Genomic DNA, 27777 nt, shown 5'->3' on the forward strand with positions numbered 1-27777 from the left:
CTGATGTCAAGAGACACTACGGTTGTTGGCCTTTGATAAGTATGACGGTATTCTAACATTTGACAGAGGGTGAAGATATGACTGATGCATCCTCGTTGTTACGTCCAAGTTTTTGCCCGTTCCCGCTACTGAGGTACGGTATGCCGATCTATTTGCAATTTACGAACCCAAATGAGCAATTGAACCAAACTCCAATTTAGGTACCAAATTTTATTCGCAATTTACAGATAGTCGACCCAAATGTCGTTCTAACAGCAATAATTATAATAATTACAAAACAAACCTTCAATTTTGTAGCTTCCCGGAGCAAAAACTCCCAAATACCAAACCGAAGACAGGAGAAACCAAAATGTCTGGAAATAGTGATATAAGCAAACAACTTCAGAAGTTGAGTGAAACAAATACATTAAAAAAACAGTAAAATTATCCATATACAATATAAAGGTTTTAATCAGACGAATGTTTTCAGTTCTCCCGTAACACTGGTCCAGAACGAAAACCAGCCTGCTCCTCACGAGTCAATCTTTCTCGGGTTTTGAACAACCTACAAAGTATGACGGAAGCCAATAGCTTGGACGCAATTGGAGGTAGACTTATCCCACGATAGTTGTTACAGGAACGACGTGAACCCCTTTTAAAGATAGGGACAACTATCGACTCATTCCATGACGTTGATACACTCTCTAGCTCCCACACCTTTGTAAACAACGTCGTCAGTTCCTTAATAGGAAGTCACCACCATCTTTAAAAAGAGCTGTAGGTAAGTCATCTGGGCCCGGTGATTTGTAACGCTTCAAGAGTCGAAGTTCCTTGAGGACTTCCGCCTCATTTGGTGGATCAGTCGTCACCGGCCATGGAGGGCAGGACAGTCTGACCGATGTTACCAGAGCAGCAGACCAGTTGAACTGCCCTTCGAAAAATTCTGCCCATCGTTCAAGACGTCGATGGATGTTAGTGACTGGCATCCTCGTAGATTGTTTCGCTCACACCAGACTTCCTGCTGCCAATGGCTCGGATGAGCTGTTAGAGCTTCCGGTTATTATCAGATGCAGCCGTTGCTTCCAGCTCATTAGCACGCTCCAACCACCAGGCTTCTCGGTCTTTACGCAAGCTTTGCCCAACTTCATGACGTAACATCCCTCGTTTGTGGCCAAACTCACGGTCACCCAGAGTAGACCGACGGGCTTCAATGAGTTGTAAGGAACCTGCAAAAACCCAGTGCTTATAAGTGGGACGTTTCGCGAACCCACAGCTGACTGTACCCGCCATTTTCATGGCGTCATGCAATTGCAACCAATGCCCATCTATACTTTTCGGTGGAATGGTAGCTAGCCTAGAAGCTAGCTCGGTTCGATACTTACTGGCAACAGAAGTTGCAACCAACTTGCTGACATCAATCCGTTGGTGGCGGTCACTTCGTTGTCCACTGAAAAGTAAGGTAAGATTGGCGCAGACCAAGACATGATCAGAGTCCAGATAGGTACTCCAAAAGGAGCGTCAGTCTTGTACACAACCACGCCAGCGGTGGCTGATCGCGATGTGATCAACCTGAGTCCAGGCTTGAGATGCAGAAGTGGGACGCCAGGTGGCACATCGGCAGAACAGATAACGGAGACCGTCTACTACAACTGTGCACAGACCACAACCTGTTTCTGGCTAGCACTAACGTTCGGCACAGTCATCGCCGATGTGTCACCTGGCGTCCTCCCTCTGCATCTCAAGCCTGGACTCAGATCGATCACATCGCGATCAGCCACCGCTGGCGTGGTTGTGTGCCTGAGTAGTATCAGGTTATCAATGTATCCATTTGGTGTTAGTACATCCAAAGAAAAACACAGCCTTGAGGTATTTCACCGATTACTTGATAACAAAAAATCGACTTCAGAAGACACACTGACGAAACCTAACAAATTTAACCACAACACGTCTTGAAACATTGCTTGCACCCGATTATTTTAGTAGGTTTTAAAGCAATTTTAAGAAACAAAAAGCAGAGCAGGCCTCAAGTTGTCTGATTTATTGTTGAAAATTTTGAAAATATATACCAGAGGTATGACTAAGTAATCATGGAAACCTTTTACGATTAAGTAAGAAAAATAATGTTCAAAAAGTAATTTTTCGGATAAACAAAATCTCAAAGAAAATTAAATAACAATAAAATAGACCTGAGGAAATGCAGGATAAAATACAGGAGGAATTAATACGTAAGAACGGAACATGGAATCTTTAAAATTATTTGTCTGTGGGACAACAATTGATCACTGCATTTTGACGTCGACGTAGATTCCAATTAAGACAATGTGCTAATCCACAAAACCAATCTGTAACCTGAAAAAGTTGAAGTTCAAGGTGAAATAAAGATCTTTGGAATTACAACACAACTTTTCATTCATGTAGAATCAAATTAGTTTATTATTTCATTTATCTTCTATTTAATTTTTGATGCACTACATTATATTAAGTAATGTTACTAAGTGATATAAGTAGTTTCTTAATCCACATTCACATCTAGATTGTATCAGTGGATTTTTAAAAAAAAGTTACGTAATACACTCATTTACTTTTTTGAGTGTAATTATATTTCCACATTTTTATGGTCACATATTTTCATATAACACAACATTTCTAGAAATTTTATTTATGTTGGTCAGCTCTCCTAACCAAATAAACAAAGAGCGTAAATCATTCTTCTTATTAACTGTCGATTGTCGAGCTTCATACCAATCTATTTGTTTCATGTTCATAGTACAAAATTTAAATTCATTATTGTCCACTTACCTTGGAGATACCATTCCCTCTTGCTCGTTTCTTTAGTTATTTAACCAAAAAACCGGACAACTCATGACTCCTGATGAATCGGTTTCTAATGTTTATTCTTATTTTTATAAAAGAACATTATTTCTAGTCAAATCTCTTCTTTTGATCTCGGAATTTTTACCTACAGCTTAACTATTCGATATATATATATATATATATATATATATATATATATATATATATATATATATATAAGCTAAATATTCATGTGGAATAAGTCAGTATGATTCTACAACAGATCGACCTTTTTTTTAAACAGAAATGGAAAAGATTGTTACATAATAGATTTTAAAGTTATTAATTCTAACCGTAACCAATATTGTTCATAGTGAATAAGGGAAATTACAAGTTATGTAGTAATTTTTATGAGAAAAATAACATAAATAATATTTTTTCTTGGTACAAATTGATGTTGAAAGTTAAGATTATTGTGAACGTGATTTTATGTAACGATAGGTTAGATGTGATGATGATAAAGTATATATTTACATATATGAACTAATAATAAGTATAACATAATACGACGAATGAATATACATTTTTTTAAAGGTTAATTTCATTATTATTGTTATTATTATTGTTATTATTATTATGGTGAAACTATCCAAGAATTATAAATTATTGGTCAGAAATAAAGTAATAGAAATATATCTAATTTAATCAATTTGTTAATAAATCTATACAAACATGAACTTAATGACCGGTGAAGAATTAATATTTAAAGCATTATATTTTGGTTATAAACAATTAGAGTAATTATAATAATGAAGATTATTATTTAAGTAAATAAATAAATAGCTCAGATAAGCATATTAATTCTGTGTATAAGGTTAAAATAATACACTGGTCTATAATATACAATAATAATTACAATATAGCTAAAGAGTAATTATAGTATGAAGTCTTATACATTAAAATAGTCAAACTGAGTAAACGATTTAGTAATCGAACAATCAATTTAACCCTATTAACTTACTACGAATACATTTAGTATGTATATGGGTGTATATAGTTCACAAATATTAGATGTGTAGATTTAGAAAAAAAAACCAAATTAATTTGTATAAAATTTGATTTCAGTTGGCCTTAGTATATAATCAGAACAAGTCAGATAGACGGATACACATGGAATGATTGCAATTGTAGTAATAAAAATGATAAATTTCTATAAATATGGAATGAAGTTATTTGTTTCTTGTAGTGGACGATTCAACTGTATACCATCACCATTCAAAACGGTTTGGTAAAGGAAGTTATGATAAATTTTGATAATGTTATGAGATAATCAGCTTTATCAGAACTATATAACATACACAAGTACGGAGCATTTGTGATTTGCAAGTTAGGATATCTGAACATGCACCAAAATAGCTGTAGAAACAAATAGCGACCCAGTAAACACATATAACGAATACTTATCTGTTTTTATTAACAAACGCATGATTGAATCAAGTTAGAAAATAGGTTTTAACTCAGTCTTTGTGTTTTTGTACGACAGTTGTCACGGTTTCTTCAGAGCCTTAATCATGTGAAACTTCACCATGCACAGTACTCCAATGTGACTGAAGACAAATCTACAATTTTGACGGAATTTAGTTCTCTGGGATGGATGGTTTGGTCGTGGAGCTCTCATCGTTATTCTGGATGATACCATCAGCACAAACTTCAGGCAGAAGTGAAGTGATTGAATTTCTCTACATATGGCTCACAGCTTGTCCTGTAGACCTCGATGTTGATTGGTTTTTATTGACCTTAAATCTGTCATTGTTTACTTCTTTGGTTTTGGTTGTATCTCCCATTGGTTTGATTTTTGGTCCTATATTTGTTCATAATTTTTCTGACTGGTTGATAAATTGCATCGATTTCGTCGTGTTTGTTGATTGCTGATTGACCTGAGTGTCAAGCTTCTAAAAATTATCTGTTTTTAGAATTGCCTCTATCCAAGATCTCTACATTCTTCCAGTCGAATGTATGTCCACATGCATTGATGTAAGCGAGGATATGTCATGGCGTTTGACCACCAATTGATGATCATGCAGGTGAAGATGAAAGAAGCATACACTTTGTCCGATGTAGTGTTTTCATAGTTGGAACAATTTATTTTGTAGATGGTGTTCGGTTTTCCTCCTTTTTTCATTTCGTCCTTTGGTTTGCATAGGATCGATTGAAGTTATTTTGTTGGTTTGTGTGCTACACCTATTCCAAAAGGCTTCAACAATCTCGTAATTTCTTTGTTGGTTTCTGTACTTGACTTTATTTCTGAAGATGCATGTGGCTGGCATTTTTTGATGACGCTGATTGGGTAACCGTTCTTTTGAAAGATGATCTCCAGGTATTTTTCTTCATTTTTTCGGACTGCAAGTGTGTCCTCGCCCTCTTGAACAAAGTTTGTACGCAGTTGACTTTGTGAGCTCTTGGGTTGTTATTGTAGTTGAGAATTTGATTTGTGTGGGTCGGCTTCCTATACACTTGAGTCTTCAGCTTACCTGTGTCGGTTCTGGTGATTAGTACATTCAAGAATGGTAGTTTTTCCTTTGAAACCTGTTCCATTGTGAACTTTATGTCATCGAAGACGTTGTTGATCGGCTTGTAGGTGTCCTCCAGCTCATCCTTTTTGACGATGACGAATATGTCGTTCACATAAAGAATCCAAATTTTTGGCTTGATCACTGGTAGGATCGAGGCTTCCAGTCTCTGCATCACTGCTTCGACAGCAAGTCCTAACATTGTGTTCCTTTCGTTTGTTCGTAGATTTTGTTGCTGAATTGAAAATATGTTCTTAAGTATAAATCTATGAGTTCTATTAAACTTCGACTTTGAGGCTTCGTGTACTTTGACATATTTGTGTCGGTAAGACGTAGGGATAGTTTCCCTTGCTAAGCTTGGTTCAATTGGGGTGAATAAGGCTGTTACATTGAAGGGTATCATCAGCTCATTGTTGTTGACTTGAATGTCCTTAATCTGATCCAGGAATTGTATGGGGGATTTGATGAGGTGTTTGGATGAATCCACTAAACTTTTCGTGAAATTTCTCTTGACAAATCGTATGTTGGGGTTCCGGGGAGTGATAAATTGGACGTGTTGGGATGTTTGGTTTGTGTATTTTCGGCCTACCGTAGAATCGAGGGAGTACTGATTCATTAGATTTCATTCTCCATTGATCTTGCTTTGATATTTGGTTGTCTAACCTTTTGACTGGATTTGTGTTCATCGGTTTGTATACGCTTTTATCCTGAAGTAGTTCCTCGACTTTCTTGATACATTTTTCCTTGTCCATGATCACTATTGTGCATCCTTTGTCCATTGGAACTATGACAATATCTTCTCTAGTTCTGAGTTCCTTTAGTGGTAACATCGATTTGATACCTAGAGTGGTGTGATTTATGTTGGGTTTTTTTTATCTGATTAGTTCAGCTTGACCTTGATTTTTTTTAACATTAACAAATGTTTTAACAAATTAATGTGTGATTACATTGTTTAAAATCTATTTCACTAATATATCACATAGTTTTGATGAACTTCGTCTTCCTACTTATATTGTCAAAATTTACCAAAGAGATTAACTGTATCAAATGTCATGACAGTAAAGAGGATTACAACTGAAGTTTATGTAGTCTCATATATTTTTTTAAAGTATATAACATAACACCCAACATAATGTTTAACAAAAACACACTCGAGAAAAAACAACTTTAAACTACCAATTCATACCTCATTTTCACTGCAAAGGCATGGAACAGGGAACGGTGAAGCACTCACTAGGATAACGTCACCCTTATGCAATAAATTTGAGTGTCGCGAACGTCCATCAAAAGAAAAGTGTACAGTTGAACAACGAGCTTTACTGGCAATAGAGATTTCTAATTTTATAGATGTTGGAAGAACAATAGCACGTGAACTTAAAGCTAATGAATTGATTGGTGTTAACACTAGAGCGGGTACACATGGATGTACCATACTAGCACCAGCTGTCATTGAATAAGCTGTACTTCCGGTAGGTGTACTGATAATAAGACCTGAAAGAAAACGTAAGCATCAAAAGGTCTTGAAAAATTAATTACTTTATTAGTCGAAAAGAATAGTTTTGTTTGAAAAATGAAGCGGACAAATAAGTAAACATTTAAATGAGAATACCATATATCAAAGTAGTCTTTAGCAGTAATCAAACCAAATGGCATTTCGGAACAATTTTGATAGTTTCGTAATAGATATTTTGCACAACATATGATTTTATGTTGTGGTAGTATATCCTCGAGAAAATCCCTAAGGTTTCATATTGCTGTTAAATAACACCCAATGCTGTATAGATCTCAGGAGATAATGCGAAGTATTAATTACAGTTTATTATCGCCCGGCCCAGATCATAAGGCCACAAACACGAAGCGAATACGAGTGAATATAAACAAATACCAGCGAGCAAATAAAGATGAATGAACGGATAAGATTCAAGGAGTACATATATGTAGGAAGTGAATAAGCCATCGAGAGATTTAAGCTAGTCAGAAAAATATGTGAGTAGTCTTTCATATATGATTAAGTATGTAGGTTGACAAGTTTCGTATGAAATGGGGTCGTAGGCGATAAAATCCATAAATTTCTAGTCTTCACAGAAGGTCAATAAAGTTTAAGGATTCACTTATTTACATCATAGCACCCCACCTACACTTGAGTCTGTATTCGTTCAATTTTTTCAAGTCGTCCAATTGACTTGATTAACAGACAGTGTTATTCCAACAGTAACAAGTTGTATATCTTAGTTTTATTGTCATGTCCGTATGAAATTGATTTTAAAACCCTAACCCCCACTATTTACTTGAGGATGTGACTTTCTACCATTTCATAATACCAGTTGATCATCAAAATCCAAATGAATTTTGCATAAAATATGTATACAAAAGGGTCACGCTCAGAGACTAACAGCTTCTCAAGCGACACGACGGTTTGTTCCGAAGTAAATTCTTTATCTATAAGTTTAGACAGTCTGTCGGTGTTGGTTGTGAATTCTATGTATTTGTTCAGCTGATAGAAGGCTTTTATGCGGTATCGAGATAGTCAGTGAGTCATAAACACCAGTAGTTGAGTGTGTACAATTGTACACGTATTATATGATTCATTACACGATTACATTACATTACAAGATAGCATGATTCATTCGGTGTTGTAAAAAAAATGAGAATTGTATATTAAATTTGTAATGAAATTAATAACACTTTACGGGTAAATACTACACTTCATTATAGAGTAAACATGATGAGATTCTATGTAATTACGATTGCACAGTTTAAGAAAATGCCAATGTCCGAAAAAAAAACATTTTCTTCAATGAAACGTCGACATTCTTTTTATTTAACTATTTCCGTGCTTCAATGCCGTAGGTAAATGACATGTTTATTGCAACTCTTTAAAAAAGGTGGTAATTCTGAATTGTTGATTAGGTTAATTTGTTTTCAGGTAAACTAGCGACTACGATCACGATAAACTTGTGTTTATTATGAGTGAACTTTCCGATTCGCCCTCATGTACAGTGTATTTACCACTGAGATTCTATACTACACAATTTTTGGCGTTATACGTATTTCATCTGTGCAACATTTGACAAGTGAGCAGTATTAAATGTCTTTATTTTTTATCTCATTTATACATCTGTTTATTCAGTTGATATTTAAGTTATGTTTTAGTATATTTTTAGAGGGATAATCTAAAAATAACTATACACAAGTGAAGAAACAGTTCGGTGTCTACATGAGTGATGATAATAGGGATTACCATTTTTTTCATTTAGGTATTTATTTCGCAGAATAATTTATTTCAATATTATTTATCTAAGTTTAGTAATGGTTATTAGTATTTCATTTAGAGATCAATAAGTCTATGAATCCCTAAAAAGTTTTTTATTAATTAATCAAATAACACTAAGTTAGAGATTTCAAGAATTAAGTATTTTAATCATATGACAATGCATCCTTAGATATTGTGTGATAATAGTTGTAAAAATTGTATTTGAAATAATCGTTTGTCCAAATATATTCAAATGTTACTTATGAGTATAGTAGGACTATGAAATATGATAGATTAAATGAACTCTTTGTATAGGTAAGTAGTGTACATAACTCCGATTCATTTAAAGTCAGATTTTATTGCTATTCACTATCGCTGAGTGAGTCTGTATGATTAATTTCATCAAATGTACTATTATTTTGACAATAAGAAAAAAATTATTGTGAGCATCCAATGTATTAAATAAATTCTTAATTTCAGTTATATACTAAAATACACATTTTACATTTCGAATTTTGTTGGCATTCCACATCAAATAACTTAAAATCTCGCTACACACAGAATTAACTGTTGAACACGTTTGGACAAGTATTTAGCATTAATCTATTTTAAGCCTTTCGTCTCATTGGTAATCCACATTTTCATTATTAAACAATTAGCCCACTCGCATAGAAGTTAAATAATTGTCTTAATTCATTATTAAGGTTAGTTACCTCGAGAATGTATTTTTCTAGATAGATAAGCCGACAGAGACAACTGTTTATAAACCTACCATTAGGACCATCCAATGTAAATGAGGCATTATGATCCGATTCGATCACCATGAATGTTAATAACGCTGGACTAATCCGGATAGGTATAGGAAGAAGGGAAAGACAATTTATACAGCTTTATTGCAAAATGTTGGACCGCAACATTTACACTTTAGGAATATTTACAGATACTTGAACTGAGGGAATAATTAACTTGCAGTACATTGCCTACATTTACATCCAGATTATCATGTTGTGTGGTCTGTCTGACTTTGTTCTCCCCATCGTTTTCTCGATGTTTTGGTGTGGATTTTTCAATTCACAAACACTCCATAGAGTATCCCTGGCATTTGAGTACTTTAAATATTTTTCTATGTAAAACTGCGCACACAGAACCTAGTGGGCTTATGTCTGAATTAGTGAAAAATTTGGATGTCCGTACCAGATAAAATATTGGTGTTTTCTTTAAATACTTATTCATTTATTCAAACAACAATGTTGATTCATAACTAAATTACATTATACTCCAATATTTGCCGTGAATAAGTATTTTTTTCCCCTGTTATTTACATGGTCAGTGAAACAAAAATGAAGTTAGACAGAAGTTGCTGTAACAAAAAAAAACAAAACTTCAAATATAAACTCATGTACAAATGGGAAACCATCATATTTATCTAAAGCTTTCAAAAATGTTGAGAAGTATTAATAAGTATTCAATAAAACTTTAAAATAATCAGACGAAAACGCTTGAAAAACACTATGAAGTTAGACATTGACGCTATTGGATACCAATTCAGTGGTCTAGAGGTTGAGCGTTTACGCGATAAGTCATGGATTCGAATCTCACAAGGCGGGATCGTGGATGCGCACTGCTGAGGAGCTCCATATTAGGACGAAACGGCCGTCCAGTGCTTCCAGGTTTTTCATGGTGGTCTAGCTTCAATTGACTCACGAACTCAACTATTAAATTACTATGAAATTTGTCTATTCAAGATTAACTCAATAAATAACAGACTACAATGCTATAAAACTGTATTGTCGTTTATAAAACGAAAACTGTTTCAAAAGATTATCATAAGAGAAGCCTTTTCTGAACAAGAATACCATGGTAATAGAGTGTGGCTGGTCAAGCTTTTTGAGAGGAGAGACAGAACAAAAGAAAATTATAAAAAAAACGAGAAATGTGAACAAAATTTTGAACTGTCAATTCAACACAAAAATTTTTAATTATTTCATTTTCATCTAGACAGTTACGTAACACCACAAATCCTCAAACAATACATATTAGCAAAGAGATTAGTGTATGAAAAGCTTTAAGTGATCATTGGGTTTCAATAATTTCATTTACTTATTTTCTTCATTCAGAAACAAGGAAAATCAGAGAATGGCCAAGACTAGAATAATTAAATGTTTAATATATATTTAGAGGTAAACGTACAGAATACAAGCATTTCGTGTTGATGAGATTGGTTATGAGCTTTAGTTTATCGAGTTGTGTTGCTGTGTTCATAGAGTATCTGATACACATAATCTGCTTAAAAGATAAGTGGGCATATTGCTAATATTAACTTTAACAGTTAAATAAATCACTTTTCCAACAATATGTAAGATGTGCACAAGGAATTTTTAGGTAATCGAATTGTAAATTAGAACAGAAATTGTGGATCCTAATAATTGTTCATTTTATTTGAAACTGAGATTGTTTTAACATAGACAAAAAATACGTATGCCAGTACTGTGTCAAGCCCAAATGGGTTATTCTAGCTTCCGGACGGATCGATTTATTTGTGCTTCTTAAATCATATTTTGACCTTATCAATTATTCGCTTACTAACCTTGACTGCTTTTATAAGAACGTATGCATGTCCAACGTTTACCTTATTCATCACGTATTCAGCTTATTTTTGTTTGACTATAAATATTGGACAACATACATAAGACAACAACATTGTTTTCGATTAGATCCTCATCGGGCTTTACTCTAACACACAGTAATATTTATATGCATATTCGAAACGATTAAACCAATCAAGGTAGTTTATGATTGAGTCACGATTTTGTCGGATGGAGTTGATATGTTCGACCTCTCAGGTCTGATTCTACACTTCGTTTCTTTTATTATCGGTCTGAGGCAACGGGTGTATGAAATATACATATTCAAAGATAATCCTTGTCCTTGACTTATTTTACCCCGTTGTTCACCAATATTAAATCGATAAATATATACGAGGATAGGCGGCATCATTATTTCGTTAACATCATCATCGCTTGATCAAATCGGAGTCAGACCAACGGACCACAAAAACTAGAAAAATTAAATTTTCATTTTCGAAACTCTAAATAATAAATAATGAGAATCAATGATGATTGGTCTATTATTTTCAATATTTAAAATAAATAGTCCCTAAAATATTTGCCATGAATATGTATGTGAAAGTGAAAATAAACATGAGAAATTTATACAAAAAAATAAATAAATAAATAAACAAGCCAAACTAAAATGTATTATCAGAAGGAGTTTGTGGAGATTTTAGAAATTTCACAGATTGAAATCACGAGTCAATTGAAGCTAGACCACCATGAAAAACCTGGAAGCACTGGACGGCCGTATCGTCAATAGTATGGGACTCCTCAACAACTGAGGAACATCTGGAACTCAAAGCAACTGTCAACCAACACCAAGGTCAGGATTTTCAATACAAATGTCAAGACAGTTCTACTGTATGGGGCAGAAACCTGGAGAACTACAAAAGCCATCATCCAGAAAATACAGGTGTTTATTAACAACTGTCTACGCAAAATACTTCAGATCCATTGGCCGGACACTATTAGCAACAACGTACTGTGGGAGAGAACAAACCAGATCCCAGTGGAGGAAGAAATCAGGAAGAAGCGCTGGAAGTGGATAGGACACACATTGAGGAAAGCACCCAACTGCGTCACAAGACAAGCCCTCACATGGAATCCTGAAGGTCAAAGGAAAAGAGGAAGGCCAAAGAACACATTACGCCGAGAAATGGAAGTAGACATGAGAAAAATGAACAAGAATTGGATGGAACTAGAAAAGGCCCAGGACAGAGTGGGTTGGAGAATGCTGGTCAGCGGCCTATGCTCCATTGGGAGTAACAGGCGTAAGTAAATAAGTAAGTAAGTATGGGACTCCTCAGCAGTGTGCATACACGATCCCATTGGATGCTGGCTCAGTGGTCTAGTTGGTTAAGCACCTGGCGCGAGACTGATAGGTCCTGGGTTCGAATCTCGCAGGGTGCGGGATCATGGATGCGCACTGCTCAGGAGTCCCATATTAGGACGAAACGGCCATCCAGTGCTTCCAGGTTTTCCATGGTGGTCTAGCTTCAATTGACTCGTGATTTCAACTATTGAAATTTGTAAAAATCTCCACAAAACACCTTCTGATAATAATCATCTGCTCACTAGTGACTGACTTCAAGAGGCATTTCCTGGAGTTCTAGTGAGAAGCCATTACCAGTGGAGTTCAACCAGGTCTGTTGTGAGATATCAACTCACTGAAGACAATGGTGTACGGTGGCGCGATTTCGTGGATTGGTTGAAGTTAGACACTAACACCATTGGATGCCGGCCCAGTGGTCTAATGGTTAAGCGCTCGCGCGCGAGACTGACAGGTCCTGGGTTTGAATGTCTCGGGATCGTGGATGCGCACTGCTGAGCAGTCCCCTACTAGGACGAAACGGACGTCCAGTGCTTCCAAGTTTTCCATGGTGGTCTAGCTTCAATTGACTCATGATTTCAATCTGTGAAATTTCTAAAATGTATTACCTTGATTTAATTCAACATAAAATTATTTTGAAAACCATAATCTATGTAAAAAATAATCTAAGTTTAAATAAATAAAGGTTAGAGAACAAAGTAACTAGTTAATTATTAACTATATTTATATAAACATAATAAGTCCTATAAACTTATTCGTGCTCGTAGGAGTCTATGGAAAAAGAAAGCTAAAAAATAATGAGGAATAAACAGTAAACAAACAATGAATATGGGTTAGTTTATTATGGATAGTTGTTTTATGTTTGCTTACTAACGTTATTGGAACACTAAACTGGATTCAATATAATTCTTGATAGTATTCCAAATAACAGTTTAATGCATAATCTGTTAGTTCAATGAGTCAATTTGAAAGTTAAGAAAACTCTTCTATATTAATATACACTGGTTAATAAACTACATCGAAATAGGTAGAGTGATGTAAATTTTCCAGTTATCATAGATTATAAACTGTATTAATTGATTTGTTTATTATCGCTAATCACGCTATATCCAACTATAATACTGTTCGATTTAGTGGTTTATGAAACGACTTTAACTCTTAAAAAGCGTTGATGATTAAATATACGCAACATTTACATATTATTAAAAGTTTAGTGGTTATTTTACGAGTGTATTACAAACTCAACTTTTGTTTGACATAAAGATATTTTGTTGATGCTATAAATGGTATTGTTCAGGTGAATTTCAATACTAAATTTGCTAAATTTATGCTCGCAAATACTGAGAGACTATGTGTATGTGAAAACTTGTAAAGCATACACTCTCATTGAAACTTAAAGAAAACATATTCAACATTGAATTGAGATATTTGTACTGAACTGTTTAAATCTTTAAATACCATTATAATCCATAATCAAACTGATTGAATGACCTAATAATACACATTTAAAATCCTAATTAATAATCTAGACAAGACTTTATTTCAATTTAACAAAATAAAGGTTGAATCTTATATGAAATACTCCTTAAAACCGATTTATGAATAACTGAGTATAATTAAGTGGAAGTGAGTTGAACGGATAGAAGGAAATAGAACAAATGGTATGTTATAATTAATTCATAAATTTTTCTATCAAACTAAGGAAATCACTGGGTTTATTTTACGAAGAAAAAAATTATTTTGGTAGGTTTTTAGATGACCTAATAACGGATTCCACATTTAATCATAAAGTACATCTTAACAAGAAAGTAATAATAATAATAATAATAATAATAATAATAATAATAATAATAATAATAATAATAATAATGGGTAGACCTGTTTCATTTATTTCTCTTTATTAGGATTACAATAGCTATGGTACGGTAGAAAGTACTATACTACTTGAAAATTCTAATGAACAATTACGAGAAATATATCTTGAAATCAGAGAAGAAAGAAAGCAAATATAGTTCTGTAACTATGTATACATCTAAGTTTATACACAGGTAACAAACTACTGACCACACCTATTATTATCTAAAAATGATAAGACAAAGGTAGCTTGTGTGATTATTTTGTTAAAAATGATACTGCAATTAACAGACAAATTTCTAGAAAGGCTCAATCATCAGAAAATAATCAGAAGTTATGATATTCACACACTAATACTCAGGTTTAGTTTGTTTATTTCGGTTGGCGTTTTCTTAGCAAGGTTGTTTTCTGCAGGATGGGGTTACCGAGCCCACACTTAAACCTCTTTTACTCAGGTCAGGGAATGGCAGTAGACCTAGAAGAACTACAGGCGGAGTAATTAATCTTCAGGTCTGAACCCCGCTTTGATTAGTTTATTTTGGACAACCGGCTAGTGTCACTCGCCTTTCAACTTAGAGTATGACTCATGCCTAGGAAACTGATATGTAAGTTAATTTAATTTTGATTGGTTAATTATTAAAGAAATAGTTACGAATATTTTTATATCCACTTGATTGCAAACCTTCATTTAACAAGAAGTAATGAGCACAGAAATTTGAGAATATTTACATGACAAACAATACCTTATTAAACAAATCGATGTGAATCCTCTAGAAACCAGAGTTTCTTATTGCTTTAAAAATATTATCTCTCAGACAAATTAAATTATCATTTCTATTGATACTAGTTCTTCGATACGTAATATCCTGAATTTGGAAATGTAGACTACAGGATTATAACTCATTAGTCCAAAGATATCATGTTATAAAAATTGGAGCAATGGTTCACTAATTACGACGTTTTGACTTTCGACGAATAGGTTGCAGATTAGCGTTGCCCTTTCCGTCTACTTGATCCTGGGCAACCGGGTAGTATCACTAATTTTGTGGTGCATCGTACTTATGTCGATAAACATAAGTAGTATGTAACACCGATCAGAAGTGGAATGCCTGTTTTTATATCCTAGTGAAGATTACGTTACGAGTAACGTCTGAGACTTATTAATGGACTAATATTTATATATTCTCACGGTATAAATATTCAGTAACTAGATTATGTATATCTATATTCCCGTTGTTATAAGCTTTGTTTTGACCTATAATTTATTATTGTACGATTTACGGTTCTTAAGCTATGTTCAGTTTATTGAATACTGCCTTCCACGTTCACAGCCACTTTTTGGCTTTATTGTGTATGCATGTTATTTCCTATTTTATGGTGCGTTGCGCTCTGTTTGGTTGATATATAAACCCAGTATGTTTGAAATAAATTAATCGATTCGATTCGCATAATGGAAGCTGGTATTGGTGTTCTGGACTCAAGCGGACGGGCTAGGCGAACACAGAACCAATAAGGACGCTAGGCTGCTCATACCGGTCGAACGTCATTGGTTTGGCACAGTGCTAAGATCGTATAAGTCGTATTTTGATTGGTGGATAAATCACGTGATAAAAAGCCGGACATAAGGTCACAACACCTGTCAAAGGAAGGGTGAGAATATTGAACTGAAGACAGAAAGGGGAAAAAAGGAATTGAGAATCGGAAGGATCATAAAGGATGTAAGCGACAACTGATGGAAGATGCGCAAATGAATTATGTAATGTAAGGTTTTCATAATGAATTCATTTTCCATACCAGGTCTTCGTTCACTACAGTTTTAACACAAAGTATAGTTTAAAGCTCCGATTACACGAACATGTACTTCGTAAATGGGTTACATTTATGAAAACGGAAGACCTTTATTTCAATCCGTAACGAGGTTGTGGGTGCGCAGTAGTTGTTCGGAACTCTGAGAGTTTATAACGGTTTACCAGCAGAATTCATCGTGTGATACGAAAATAAAATAATCTTCGCAACCAACCAAATGAAGAAGTATAATTGGTGTCCAGAGGTAGCTAAAATTTTTAAAAAATCCAGAGTCACTACTGAATTTCGTATCTATGGAACAAGGTCAGATGAAATATAATAAAACAGCTTCGACTGACTCAAAGTATCCAAAACAGTTCTTAATGTGGTTTTCTAAAACTCGTTCATGAATAATTAGTGATTAGGTTGAGGTTTATGGAAATTGTTGGATTTTAGGGTATACAAAGGAAACTGATTTTATTTAATCAAATATTGAAAGCCAGGGTGCACTAGGCAGTCATTTCATCCCAGTACGGGACTCCTCAACGCTGTGTACCAACAACCTCCCTAGGAGTCGAACCTAGGACCTTGAAGACTCACAAAGAGCACTTTACCCTTAGACCACGGTTTTGGAGAACAATGATTAACATTCCTAAGTCGAATAAACTCGGAACATTGCACTATCACCTACTGATACCATTGGTAGATAAGTGTCTCACACCGCTGGTCATAATTTAGCTTTAGGACTTAAGGAATTACCACCTTTCGAAAATATTCACAATGAGTTCAGCAAAATACGTGGTTAATTAGTGAGCAAAGATGGACAAGCATATAGACTATTATTTTACCCAAAAGATTAATTTTGACTTTGGATTCACTGTGTGACGAGGACTGCTAGGACTTGTGTAAAAAATACTAGTGATGATCGTTTACCTGGTTCGCTACTTTCAGTTGGACAATGTGTCTGTGAATACACCATGATCCAGTATCGTGGTCTAATTACTTAACATCATTATATTGTAGCTAAAGTCATTTTGCATTACAAAGGATCTGTAACTTCGGTAATCAGATATTTGGTCGGTTATAATGTCATATTGGTACATAAAAGTCTGTTTTAGCAAAGATAATAAGAATAATAACTACAATTGCATATGCACAAACGTTAATAAAAAAAATTAGACGCTTGCTTACCATCGCCTTCTACAGTAGTTACTTCTCTACCATTCACCTTAATGAGGAGATCACAGATAAATGGAGAAAGGCCACGATCAATAACTAGGTCATTTAGGAACTATGATACAAAGAAAACAGATAGTAATACGAAAGTTTAGTACTGAAAACAGTCAACTGAATGGTTGTTTAAAATGTGAGGACAGATACTACTAAGACAATCTACATTCAATTTAAAAGACAGAAATTTTATATACAATGGAGAAATTTATATCTAGTTATATAAATATATGTATGGTTAGTACAGCCCTACTTAGAGTGAATAGTATGTTTTTATTTAAGACCATGAAGTCTATTTTACCTGTTTTTACTTGTCTAATTTAAGGACGAATTCGATTTTTGCTAAAATTCTCGGCTGATTTTCTTTACAACGTTTTAAATGCTTCTTAAGTGTATCATTTCCAATTATTTTTCAGTGCATTTAGCGGGTGAGTATAGAACATTAGGAGGTAATTTTCAGTGAAGATTTCATTTAGACAAGTTGGAGTTATCCGCAAATGTTTACCACGAACGTATCAATATAGTGAAGGAGACGAGCCGAATAGACAATACAAATATAGTAAAAACTAAGGTTCGAAATGAAGTTTTCAATAGAAAATTACTCTAATAACTAACACTAGACTACTAAACGGATGAAAAAGTGACCAGAAGTGTTCATAATGATAGAAGTATTGGACATTGGGAACGTTGGGGGGAATCTAAAAAGAATCTTTGCAAATAAAAAACGTATGGAAGGGGGAAAATTTTTATTGTATCTTCTACAGATACATGGACACAACGAGGTATCTTAAAAGAATTCATCAGTTCGAGTTAACAAGCTATTAGACGTCACAGAAAGAGAAGAGCAAAATACGACAAGACGAATCGTATACAGTATGTTGTTGATAAATAGCAAATAAGTGATGACGGAGGAAGACTATATGCAATGGACAAAACCTTAGAGCACTGAATTCCAACTAAGAGTGGGTGATGAAGATGGTTAATTGAGATGAGTTGAGATATGGAACGAGAGGAGAAAATAATGCACAGACAAATACGTAGAAGATATAATAATTAACTTGATTAAAATTATAGCTACATATACCTAGTATGATAAAAGTTAGAACTGTTCGTACGTATCAACATAAAAACTGAGGCAAAGTATTGAGAAGGAAGAAAGAATCAGACAGTAAAAACGTCACGATTAAGGAGCCTCACAACTAAAGATTATCAGTTATTTTAATTCGAATGTACATATGTGATTCAATACGCTGTCTTAAGTTAAAGAGAATATGAATAGCAAAAACAAAGTACTTCTGACAAATAATTTAAAATGATCTAACATGACGTATGAATTTAATAGTAATGTAAATTGACATATACGAAGTATAATAATTAAAATTATGAAACTTGTGATTCAAACAATGTTATGATTTCTCTTACTGCGACCCAGATACTCTTATTGCTTAGTATTCTTTGGACACTATTCCCTAAATCAGAACATGGTTGAACAGAAATGTAATTACATCTTACATAAACAAAAGTTGAATGAAAGTAGAAATCACAATGAGAAAAAACGTTAGTATAATTATGTTTTTCCAACAAGAATATTCTAGAGTCTTCTTCAAGAAGAAATGGTCAATTAGCGTGTCCTAACACCATCCTCCACGGAACATGCTTTAATCCAATCTATATCGCGCTAACAAACAACCTTCTACTTAAATTTATAATTGTTTATATGAGGAATTTAAGTCATGATTGATTAATTACAACAAATAATTTTATTAATGTTATATCCCAACGGAAATTATGAATGGTAACTTTTAGGAATTGTTTATGGACCAATACGATACATATAGTTTTATTGTACAATTATTAAGTAGCTAAATTATGCATATTCATGTTCCTCTTATTATAAGCTTTATTTTGATCCATAGACTATTATTATACGATTTACCGTTCTTGAGTTATACCCAGTCTATTAATTACAGTCTCCCACATTCACAGCCACTTTTGGCTAGATCTTGTACAAATGTTATTTTCTACTTTATGGTACGATGTGGTATGTCCGGTTTGTATATAAACCCAGTATGTTTGAAGGACATGATTCATATCTCAGAGGCTGAGATTGGTGTTCTAGCTTAACGGGCAGGGCTAGGCAGGAAGCAGGACCGATACGGGTTTACGCGCCATTGATGCGGTCGATAAATCGCTGTTCTCTAATTGGCGGTATCATTACGTTATATATTCATAGGGCATAAGGCCACGAGTTATAACAATTAACCACACCAAATGACTTTTACAGGGTTAATACGAAGTGACACTAAAATCAAGAAATAGTTTCATAATGGAGGAAATATGTTTTATAAAATAAGAATAATAAACACAATGAGATAAAGTGAATACTGTTATATCCGGTGAAGATTAAACTACAGGTAAATTCCAAGGACTATTCATGGACTAATATTCTATAAATATTCTTATTGTATAACTACTCAACAATTACACTATGGATATTTATATTCCTTTTATAATAAGCTTTATTTTGATCTATAATTTATTATTGTACGATTTACGGTCCTTAAGTTATGTTCAGTTTATTAACTACTGCCTCCCTCATTCACAGCCACTTTTTGGGCTTATTTGTGTACAATATTATTTCCTATTTTATGGTACGTTGCGGTTTGTCTGATTGATATATAAACCAAGTATGTCTGAAATAAATGATCTGGTCTGATCTGCTCTGATTCTGGTCTGATCTGCTCTGATTCGGAAGCTGGTATCTTGTTCTGGACTCAAGTGGAAGGGCTCGTAGGACATAGGACCAATAAGGACGCTAAACTGCCCACACCGGTTGAACGTCATTGGTTGGCCTAGTGTGAAGATTCGTATAAGTCGTATTCGGATTGGTAGATAAGTCGTGTGATCGAAAAGTCAGACATCCAAGGTCATAACAAATACAATGCAATTTTGTGTCCTCTAAAACTCCCATATATGCACTGGATTTGTATAAATAAAATAAAATAACGTAGAAATTCGAGATTATATTGTTTATTTGTCAGTAGGAAGGTAGTGTCAAGATTTACTAAATGACTTGTATACGTTACACTTCTTTTCCTGTGACACTACTTCGCAATTTGAGGCCATTTAGGATCATATCCTTCGGTATGTGTTTTGAGATTCTTTTAGATGATACTCTCTCTGTTCTTTCAAAGTACATGCATTTCTAGATACATGTAGGTAGATAAATATAACTAGAGGTAACAGAAAATATTTTGTAAAAGTTAATTTTCCTGAGTACGCTTTTTGTGTAATATGTGGTCACTGAATTTGGAGACAGGAGAGGTTAGTGAAATGCTGACACCAACCTAGATGACACCTATTTTGAACCCTGATATCATCCTTCTTTAATGACAACTTAACAAACACATTCCTTTTAGGGATAGTAGCTTGTTTTAGCATCTTATTTGTTGATGGTCATAAACTTTAGGAAATAATAATTAATTAAGTAATTCTCGCTTTACTGTCAAGTGAATTTCTGGAACATAGTTTGGCTGTTACCTTCAAAAACAATATTTTGACAATACTTCTATTCGACGTTGGACGAAGCTGAAATTTCATAAATATATTTTTCTACCCTAATGTCTTAACATTAGCTACTGTAAAACAATTCGTTCAAATTTAGGTGAAGGTTCTTGTAAAGTATGATCGATAAACAAACCCACCAATGATAACATGAGACGCCCACCACCACATTGACTCCCTTAGACCTTGTATAACTATGACCTGGTTATTCAGCAATCACAATTTAATGTTTATCATAAAACAATATTCGGTTTGTTGACTAATTTTTCCTGTACTCTGGTTACCGTTCGAAACAGATGAAGTTTGTCGAGCCAAATAACTTACTTGTTCTGACTTTGGCTAAGTTAAGACTGTGTTCGACAGTCTAGAGAATAGTTTAGAATTGAATCTGTAGGAAATTACTCCTTATAGTTCTTATGTAGCATAATTTTGTCTCAGAAATTGTAAAATGATCTATAAAATACTCTTACAGATAAATAAATACATTTAATAAATCGTCATGATAAACAGTAACGGTGGAAGGGTAAATTTTGTTAAATTTAAACATAATTATCAGAAAAAATGAAAGAAAATACTCACATGATATTCAGTGTCTGGTGAACTGGAGCGTGAACTAATATCGTTACAACAGTTAGATGCCTGAGATTGATTCTCACTACTACAATTGCTGGCAGTTGAGGTATTCTGTATGTCAGGATTATTATTGCTAATATGATTCATAACATTACTGCGAATAACTTGACAACAAAGCCGAGTTCGTAATACACAATAAGATGAACCTGAATGGGATAGAAAAATACAAGTCCAAGTCCATATGAGAGTTTGTTAGCAGGATATAATTCTGACAAGTGTATACCGAGTGCAAACTCAAATCACAGGACGCCAGCTGATCAGTGCTAGTGGATAAATTGGGAATAAAATAGATTCTCCTGTGAATTTTACATGCACCTGTTAGAGAGATCCAAAGTATTCCTCGGAAAAAGCCTAGAGGGGCCCTGAAAACGTGGGGAAACATTTCATCCAATCAACACTGAATAGAAGATTCTCAAAAAGATCTAGAAAGTGATGAGCCACGCGTCACATTTCTGACTGGATGATTATCTACCGTGCTACTATGTTTATTAGGGTTCCAGTAGCCCAAGGCTATCTGAAGCGCAATAAATATCCTCGATTTTCTGCATATAAACTAACCTTGGGGTAAAACATACTTTCCACATTTTGCGCCTTTTCTCTAGTGTCGTGCAGAATTAGCCTGGGGTTATTAAAATAGCTTAGGAAACCAATTCAAGCGTTCAATCAGATCTGTCGACACCCTTGTACTTTTACTATTTTGCCTTCTGTTTTTCCCATTATTTAGAATTTGTCTTGTTTTCTTATATTTGTTTTGATTTAGGGTGAGTAGAGTGTAGTTCCGTGTAAAAGGAATGCTAGACAAACGGGCATTCAATAGATATAACTTTAAACCTTCCTAAATTAAATAAACAATTATCTGAAAGATTATATCCTAACAGCTCATACATACTTATAAAATTAGGATTCTAGGAAATCAGGTTTCTAGATTTTGGATAAATATACGTGAAGTGATTTCAAATCTTTTCCCATAGACATCCTATGCATTACATGATATTTTTTTTAAAGCACAAAATATACAATCACTCTCAAAATGTACAATATCCGTTTTAGTTTAAGTAATTCATACGTTAAACTATCTCAATCAACTAGCATGACACACCCTATCGTGTAATCTTAACAAATACTAGTCAGTAACAACGTAGAACTTCGTACGTACGTACATTAGTTCGAGTTGCCACACCACATTAGCACCGAGATGCAGTTGTCGATTCAAATCCCGTAGTGGTAGAGGTAAGAGTAAGAGTATAAGCAGTAATCGAGAAGATTAAGGTTTGAAGATGTTATTTGAAGAGTATGATCCAGTGAAATAAATTTGGGAAGAAAAAAAAGGGACAAGGAGGAATCAAAAGATTAGAATTTGGGAGAACACAAAGAGTGTATGCACCTGCTATTAACTGATGAAAGACAGAAGCTTCTAAGAACTGGTTGGATAAAAATAAGTTCACAACACGCTTAAATTCATGAAGAGCAGCGAACAGCAAAGTACGGCTTTGGTGATATTCACCTACTAAGTACTGTCACAACGAACAACTACATACAATAAAATACATTACGACGAGTTACTTAGGATTTATTGACCAAATTATCATAAATATTAGCTAACCTTCAAGAACACTCTTCATTTGGGTTCTAAACATTTTGAAAGGAAACGGAGTCAAAAATCCAAGTGTGCCCAGACGAAAAGCAATTACGGGAGGAGTGATCCCCTACATGATTAAGAGGAACAAAAAATGATATATATATATATATATATATGTATAACTAAACTGCTTAATAAAAATATTTAGCACGAAATACTATGGTTTTGTATTTAGTCGCAGACTTGTTAACACCTTAGGTTTCGTCGTTGAGTATTAAACGTCGAGATATAGATGTATAAGGTACATAGATAGTGATTCTGTACTCAATCAAAATTCGACAAAACCTTTCTGCTTACCTTACTATTAAATGTAAGTAAATGTAAACGGTGAAATTGGGTGATTATATAGGAATGTTTTTATTATTCTAGTGTTTTTGACTTTTTCATCCCAGCGAATTCCACATCGTACATTATTTTTCGACGCTGGGACTGTTTGGGAAATGCGGACAAGTGGTTAGTGCACGACATGATGTCGTGGTATGAAAGAAAGCAGTATAGGACTGGCTTCCGTTGGTTTTTCACGACTCCATGGTAAGGGTTCTAGAGATGGAGGAATAGTGGCCTGAGACGTTATCAGACATGGCTTATAGTAGAAGCTAATAGCGATCCTGCTGTAACTCTCTTACTTTCTTTCATATAAGTGAAAGGAACCTCTTTACCTGAAAGAATTCCTACTGATTGTATTTTCCATAACTGAACTTCTCTCACTATTATTACACTCTTATACACTAATTTCTATCTATTTTCGTCCTTTTCTTATTATAGTTACCTTCCCTTCTCTATTGTGTGACGTGTATATTTCCTGGTGCCTTTTCGTACCAATGTTTGTACTTAAATAAATAAATGATGTCTTGAAATACTAAGACTGCCTTGTCACCCAGTAAACCGCTTTATTTAGAGACAGTATTCGTCAATAAGTCTTTTCTGAACACATACCACAAGAAATTCAAAATCTGCTTCTTAAAAAAGGAGTTAAAATAATCAAACACATGACTATATACATATATATACCTGGAACATCGATCCAATTTGTAAAAGAGTCCCATCACCACCAAGACAAACAATTAAATCAATTTTATTTCGCACAGTATGATCAAAGATCCTGATCGAGCTTTTTTCATTAATTTTAGAGGAACTTTCTGCTGCATTTTCACAAAGTCTGGAAACATTATGTTCAGTAGTGACTTGCTTGAATTCATCGTTACCCAAATTTACGTACTGTTGGATAACTGGGTAGAATAAATCATCACTCTTCAGTTCATCTAACGTAATCGACTCCAAATAGATAGTCAGATCCCATTTCTATGATTAACGATATAAAGATAGAAATTTATCTGGATATCTTGTCACGAAACGACCGTTTTTTAAATTGAGTTAGTAATAAATAGCCCAAGCATAAAACTATACAGAACCCCAAGATCATGATCACTACCGTTTGAAAAAATCATTGATGATACGTGTCTTAAAACTATGTTGTGTTCTTTGTAATATTACTTTTATTTTGAAGATAAAATGTGCAGTTCAATGAGATTATAACATTATTTCATTATCAGAAGTTAAAACTACCTGTAGATAACTACACAGAAATAACTGTAATTGGCAATTTTCCGTTTTTCCATCAGTCCTGAATAGCTTATACTTGAAACTGTTGACTGTACGTGATATTTCTACTTGCAAAGCATAAAACGAGTGTTTAATTAACGTTAAAACAAACTACATGTCCAGCAAGTCCAACAGTCGAGTACGCTTTAAATCAAAATTATACTTCATCCTAACAGAAAATTGGAGCACCAATATAAGAAAAATAGGGTCTATATAATTACTCTTTTAAAATTAGACGGTAATTATGGTAATCGATGTCCGTTGACTGGAAACTAAACTATTCTGGTTTATCGGTTTAGTCATCGTTGGAAAGCCAGTTTGTCAGACATTTACTTCCCAATGTTTGTACGTAGTGAAAAACAACCAGTTTGAGCACCACACTACGTTACAATCAGGGCTGTATTCAAATACAACCAGTCTATGCCACCGACATTAAATTTAAAACCACAGCATTTCGACTGAAGTCAAAACTACGAAGCCCTTATCATTACAAGGTTTTCTGGCATTAGAAAATCCCATTGAATTCAATTCAGATTTCCTCGGTACGAATCGGATAAAATATGTACCAAGTTAGCTCGAAGGGTTTCCAGGTACTATAATAGCCTGCCAATTAATTGGGTACATGACTGTTGGTGCTACGAGCTTCTGCATAAAATTTTACAAATAGTTTAGAGTGAGCTATAAGTATGTTTATTTCGAGAACGAGAAACGATAATTTATGAACAGACGTATCAAATTTAAGATGGCAGTTCTTGGAGTTTAGCGCAAAACTCAACCATACATATGGCTAAATAGCATTCTGGAACTATAGTTTATTTGGCGAGACTCTAATTTAAGGACGACCTTTGAACGAATCTTAGGTGACCTTGACAATTATTAGCCAATCAGAAGAAAGTTAGTATAAAGTGAAAATATATTATATGAAAGTAATGAATTACAGTGGATATTCTTTTTTTACATGATTTAAAAACTTGTTAAGGTTTGGTTAAGGTTCAGAGTTTCTGAATTCACAATGCATATGGAATAGAAACTCGTTAGGGTTAGTTGAGGGTTAAAGTTTAGGGTTAGTTGAGGGTTAAGGTTTAGGTGAGGGTTTAGGGTTAAGGTTTAGGGTTAGTTGAGGGTTAAGGTTTAGGGTTAGGATGCTAACATACGAGTTTTTAAATCATGTCAAAGAAGAATATCCACTGTAATTTATTACTTTCTTTTAATATATTTTTACTTTATGCTGTCTTCTGGTTGACTAATAATTGAAATTGCTCAAACGCTTCTGATTGGCTCGTCCCTAAATTAGAGTCTCGCCGTCCTATCTGTTGTAACCTCTCATTAATCACCTACTCTCTAAAATCCGCTGTGAACCGATCGTATGTTAGCAGCGCGTGTTGAACTTGGCTCCGTGACCTTGAAATTGCTTAAACGCTTCTGATTGGCTCGTCCCTAAATTAGAGTCTCGCCGTTTATTTCAGCTTGAGACGAAAACCCTAATTCGAATTCTTAACGTTATATCCTAACTCTAAACCCCAATTCTGACTCCTCCCACTAACTTACAACCCTCATTTAATCATAGCGTATGGAGATTCTCGAGGTTATATCGCTCAAAATTCATTCATAAACTTTGGTCTCACCAAAAAACAGTACTGTTTAGTTAGGAAAACAAATGACCTATCGAAAAGGAACAAAAGTCTGAGGACGAACCTTTAGCATGTAGTGGACAAACGATTTCAAACTTTCAATAACATTGAGATCACAAAATTTATGAACAACTAAGATACTTTTTATGGACTCCTTCCACTTAACGCGAGACTGCTCTGCATTGAAATAAAACCTAGAAACTATGTTAAGATGGTCTGAACACTTACTTGCAACTATGGGGGAAAATCGAATCACACATCACATAACATTTAGTTTTTAGTAGGTTAGTGTATAGTCTTGAAACGCGTCTTCTTTTGACGAAGTAGGTACAGCGTTCCCGAATGTCTAGGATTTGAAAAGTAGAAAAATTGAGTCAATCCACGGAACACATAAAAATCGCTCACATTTGAAAGTTTAATGGCGGTAATAAATGTGTGATATCAAAACAGCCTGATCATCGAAACAAGATATTGACTGTACGATACCTCAAAATGCTCAAAACTACTACTATTGAATTAAACACAGACAAGAGGTCACGAAGTGACCTTGTCTGCTAACCACTCAAAGTAGCTCCAGATCCCCATTTCCACACTTAAATTTAAACCCAGTAGGCCATTGAATTCCTAAGTATTTTGTTCTTTTCTTCCATTTGATAAATATTCCCGTTTCAATTAAGAGCGATAAATCTCTAACAACCAGTTAAGTTTACCGGTTACAGTATTAATGTTTTTAATTGATACATATACATCATTTAGTTATGAAGCATAGACTCTAATTCTTATATATTCTGCGGCCTGACCATATCAGCGCACCGTGAAAACAAAAGACTAAACAAGAAAGTTCTTCGAATGTGTATATGTCTAACTTTCGTTGATGCGAGAAGACAACAAACGGCAAAAAGCGGAGTAAGTAAAAGTGCTTACATATCGGGTACAGTGACTCAGCATTTACATAAGGTGGATAGAGTAGAGATCATAGATTATAGATGACAGACACACATAAGTCAATAATTACTTAAAAATTCATGTGAATACAGAAGTCCATAGTACATTATAAAATACGTGGTAAGGTCAAAACGACCCGTTTGATAAACAGAAGCACCTTGACAGAGTGGATGAAATGAAATCATAACAAACTGCCATAATCTAGTGAGATCTCAAATTCGTTTTTGTAATGACATTTAAGTAATAGTTTCCAAGAATTAAGAGAGAATGTGCCTAATCACGTCGAAATTCATTCCAACTCTACCTGCAAAGGATGTCTAAAAATATGTAACTGTGTTGGCACGTACAATCCATATC

The 27777-nt window shown here is 34.3% G+C and overlaps 1 protein-coding gene across 2 annotated transcripts; it reads right to left on the bottom strand.

Moving 5' to 3' along the window:
- Positions 1-27012, bottom strand: MS3_00006691 (uncharacterized protein). Of its 2 annotated transcripts, XM_051214903.1 has the most exons (11): positions 26881-27012; positions 26704-26821; positions 26540-26669; positions 24254-24544; positions 23207-23309; positions 21550-21749; positions 17368-17467; positions 9368-9955; positions 6529-6833; positions 2166-2328; positions 1-353 (listed from the first exon to the last, which is right to left on the bottom strand). In XM_051214903.1, exons 2-8 carry the CDS (start codon positions 26733-26735, stop codon positions 9942-9944), a joined length of 870 nt encoding a protein of 289 aa, XP_051073623.1. In that variant the 5' UTR covers positions 26736-26821; positions 26881-27012; the 3' UTR covers positions 1-353; positions 2166-2328; positions 6529-6833; positions 9368-9941. The 2 variants fall into 2 exon arrangements, with proteins under 2 accessions (XP_051073623.1, XP_051073624.1); XM_051214904.1 differs by lacking the exons at positions 1-353; positions 9368-9955 and having other exon boundaries at positions 1829-2328.
- Positions 27013-27777: the final 765 nt, after the last annotated feature.

Source organism: Schistosoma haematobium, chromosome 1 (genome assembly GCF_000699445.3).
Source record: "Schistosoma haematobium chromosome 1, whole genome shotgun sequence".
Lineage (NCBI taxonomy): Eukaryota > Metazoa > Platyhelminthes > Trematoda > Strigeidida > Schistosomatidae > Schistosoma > Schistosoma haematobium.

What these genes read in the sequence shown, in the direction of transcription:
- MS3_00006691 (XM_051214904.1), bottom strand. Translation starts at nt 26,735, where the DNA reads ATGTGTGATTCGATTTTCCCCCATAGTTGCAA. An exon ending in AAATTGGATCGATGTTCCAG is followed by an intron (nt 23,310 to 24,253) that starts GTATATATATGT and finishes TTAATCATGTAG; the next exon opens with GGGATCACTCCTCCCGTAAT. An exon ending in AACTACTGTAGAAGGCGATG is followed by an intron (nt 6,834 to 17,367) that starts GTAAGCAAGCGT and finishes GTTTTCTTTCAG; the next exon opens with GTCTTATTATCAGTACACCT.